Source organism: Montipora foliosa, chromosome 7, assembly GCF_036669935.1.
Source record: "Montipora foliosa isolate CH-2021 chromosome 7, ASM3666993v2, whole genome shotgun sequence".
NCBI classification, from domain to species: domain Eukaryota; kingdom Metazoa; phylum Cnidaria; class Anthozoa; order Scleractinia; family Acroporidae; genus Montipora; species Montipora foliosa.
Genome location: NC_090875.1, coordinates 37565973 through 37568472, shown reverse-complemented (window position 1 = coordinate 37568472; position 2500 = coordinate 37565973). Strand labels below are relative to the sequence as shown.

Sequence of the window (2500 nt, the reverse complement as noted above, 5' to 3'; positions counted from 1 at the left end):
TCATTAGCAAGGTTTGTTTGGAACGAAAATGGTGAATCACTTCACCAAGAGGGACACCAGAGGCGTCGAAATTTGGTGCCAGTCCACCTTCTCCAAAAGGGTGCCTTAATGGCCCTTCCCAGCCGATGAACAGTACCCTTAGCTTGTCCCATTCCTTTCTTTCGATCACTTGTTTTGCCAGGTTAGTCAACAGATGACCCGGAATAGGAGCTGTCAGGGCTAAGGTCCCCTCTGGAAATAAAGCATAATAGAAGGTTAAACTTAAAGGAAATTCTGTGAAAATGGTTCCAGCAGCAGATGGAAGAATGTGCAACTAAGAATGAGAAATATTTCAATAAGTGTTTCATTGACAAGTCATCTTTGGGGCTTTTCAAACACGTGGTGAAACAAATAACTCAAACAAGCATATTAAGAATTCCAGCTAGTGGAAGGAAGACAATTTGGCTACGTATAGACCGATTCCATAAATGGCGATCAATAAATTATTCTTTTGTTTATGTGCTAATCAGACCAACTAGTCTCGTTCTAAAGGAACATTTCTTTTGTATTTTGTCCGTGCTAACGAGGCTAGTGGGTCTAATTAGCACAAAGACAATAAAATATATTTTTTGACCGCCATCTATGCAATTGGTCTACAAGCACAACTGAGGAGTTGCACAAGGGACTACATGAAACAAATCTAACTGGTTGTCAGAGCCGGACTTGAATTCGGGATCACCGGATTTTAAGTACGGATCTCGTCTAAGCCATTGTGTGACGCTGCTGCAGACATGTCAGCCTCTAAAAATAACGACACATTTGCAAGGTTTACCCTCGTCTAGGAAAAGATGCTCTAAACGTTTACAAAAATCTTGATTTCCACTGGTGTGAAACACATCACCGACCAGATAAGGAATCAGGCTTTGTGGCGCTCAGTCATGTTCATAAGCAAAGCCTTAGTGATTCACGGCAGAAAAAAAACATCAGCAACAAAAATAGCCAGATTCCAGACAACGAACGTTTCAATAAAAGTCCCATCAAGCTCCTCTATAGGCATTGATTCACTAGTTTATTTTGCGTTCATCTTTTGATGTATTCTTCCCTTTACTCAATTTTGAGTCTACAGTGAGATGTAATGGAGAATTCCCACTGAAAAATCGTACATTTGAAACGAAAAACAATGGTTTATTGTCATCCTACCTTTAAACTCGACAGAAATATCCAAGGCGTCACTCAGAAGACTACTCATGAGTTTCTCATCAGACTCTCGGGTAATGTACTCATTTATCGCTTGCATCGCTTCCGGTAATCTTTGCAGTTTTCGTAAACATATCACTTGATGCAGATACCCCTAAGAAAAGTGTAGCAGCAAATTTAAATCTGATTTTACTTAGAATGTTTCTTTGGGGAAAATGATGGACTTCTGTAACCTGATGCACATCTTCCAACGTCAGTCCTGAAAACAGGGTAAATTCAATGGAGAGGAAATTCGTCTCTCACAGCATTGACACTGATACCCTGATAACATTCTCCGTTTGTTCTGCTGCTTCAGTAAACGGCTCGGTAGCACGTGTTGGTTAGATGTCTGCGTATCTCTCTTTCTCTCTCTCTGTGTTTTTCTTTTTTTTTTCTAATTACACTTAAAACCTCTTTTAACAGAGGTGCAAAAATCTAATATAGATCCGAATGAAAGGTTTAGTTTGCAAAGAAACTGTGGTGTCGCGGAAATTTCAACGCTATTTAACGAGCTGGAAAGGGTCAAAACATCACCAAGAGAATATCACAAAGCTTCGCTCTGACGGAGGGCTAACGCTTTCCAAATCTTTCACGGTGGCAATTCGACCTTTAACAACTCGCTTCAACGTCAGCTTTGTAATCTTCTTAGGGTGGTGATTTAGTGGACCCTAATGAACTCCATATGACAACTTTTCTAATTTAGGTACACCAAGGAGATGGAAATTCTGCCTGCGCGTGCGCGACTCGGTATTTTCTTATGAGTGTATCCGCTGGTATGCATGGCGGTCCTCATTGTGAGAAGTTTTGTGCTGTTCCATATAATAATTGTGTTGTGTGTCGAAGGTGTGAAAAGGTCGAATGATAATTAGTGAAAGAATATCACAGAAGGGTAGATTTCGAAGAGTTAGAACTAGCGATGACATGGAAAATGGCGCCACTGTGTTCGAACACCTACTATCGCGCACGTGCAGACAGAATGCCCATACGCTGGTCCACGGCGCAAATTTACAAATGTATGGTTTAAGAAGAGAAAGCCGAAGCTAAGTAAGAAATCAAGGAAGCGATCCCAAATATGACTTCAAATCAGACACATTTCTAAAGGCAACTGACTTTACCACTGACAACCAACCATGTAGCTTTCCAAGTAAAATAGCGGAGTAGATAGAGGAATAGCTGAAAAGAGCTCAGTAGCACAGAATTGATGAAAATGCGTGTAACGCGAACTGTTTGCCTCCTGGATAAGATTCAGTGTGACAAAGTTTGATGTGAGCTGCTCTGGTTTTAG

General features: G+C 40.8%; 1 protein-coding gene across 2 annotated transcripts in view; it reads right to left on the bottom strand.

Moving 5' to 3' along the window:
- The window catches only part of LOC138009462 (TPR and ankyrin repeat-containing protein 1-like), a 38516-nt gene that overhangs the window by 12893 nt on the left and 23123 nt on the right, over window positions 1-2500 (bottom strand). For both annotated transcript variants that reach the window (XM_068856482.1, XM_068856483.1), the window contains 2 exons: window positions 1180-1330; window positions 1-231 (listed from right to left, as the gene is read on the bottom strand). The exon at window positions 1-231 is cut by the window's left edge and continues 192 nt beyond it. In XM_068856482.1, the coding sequence (XP_068712583.1) occupies window positions 1-231; window positions 1180-1330 (382 nt within the window). The remainder of the gene's footprint in view (window positions 232-1179; window positions 1331-2500) is intronic.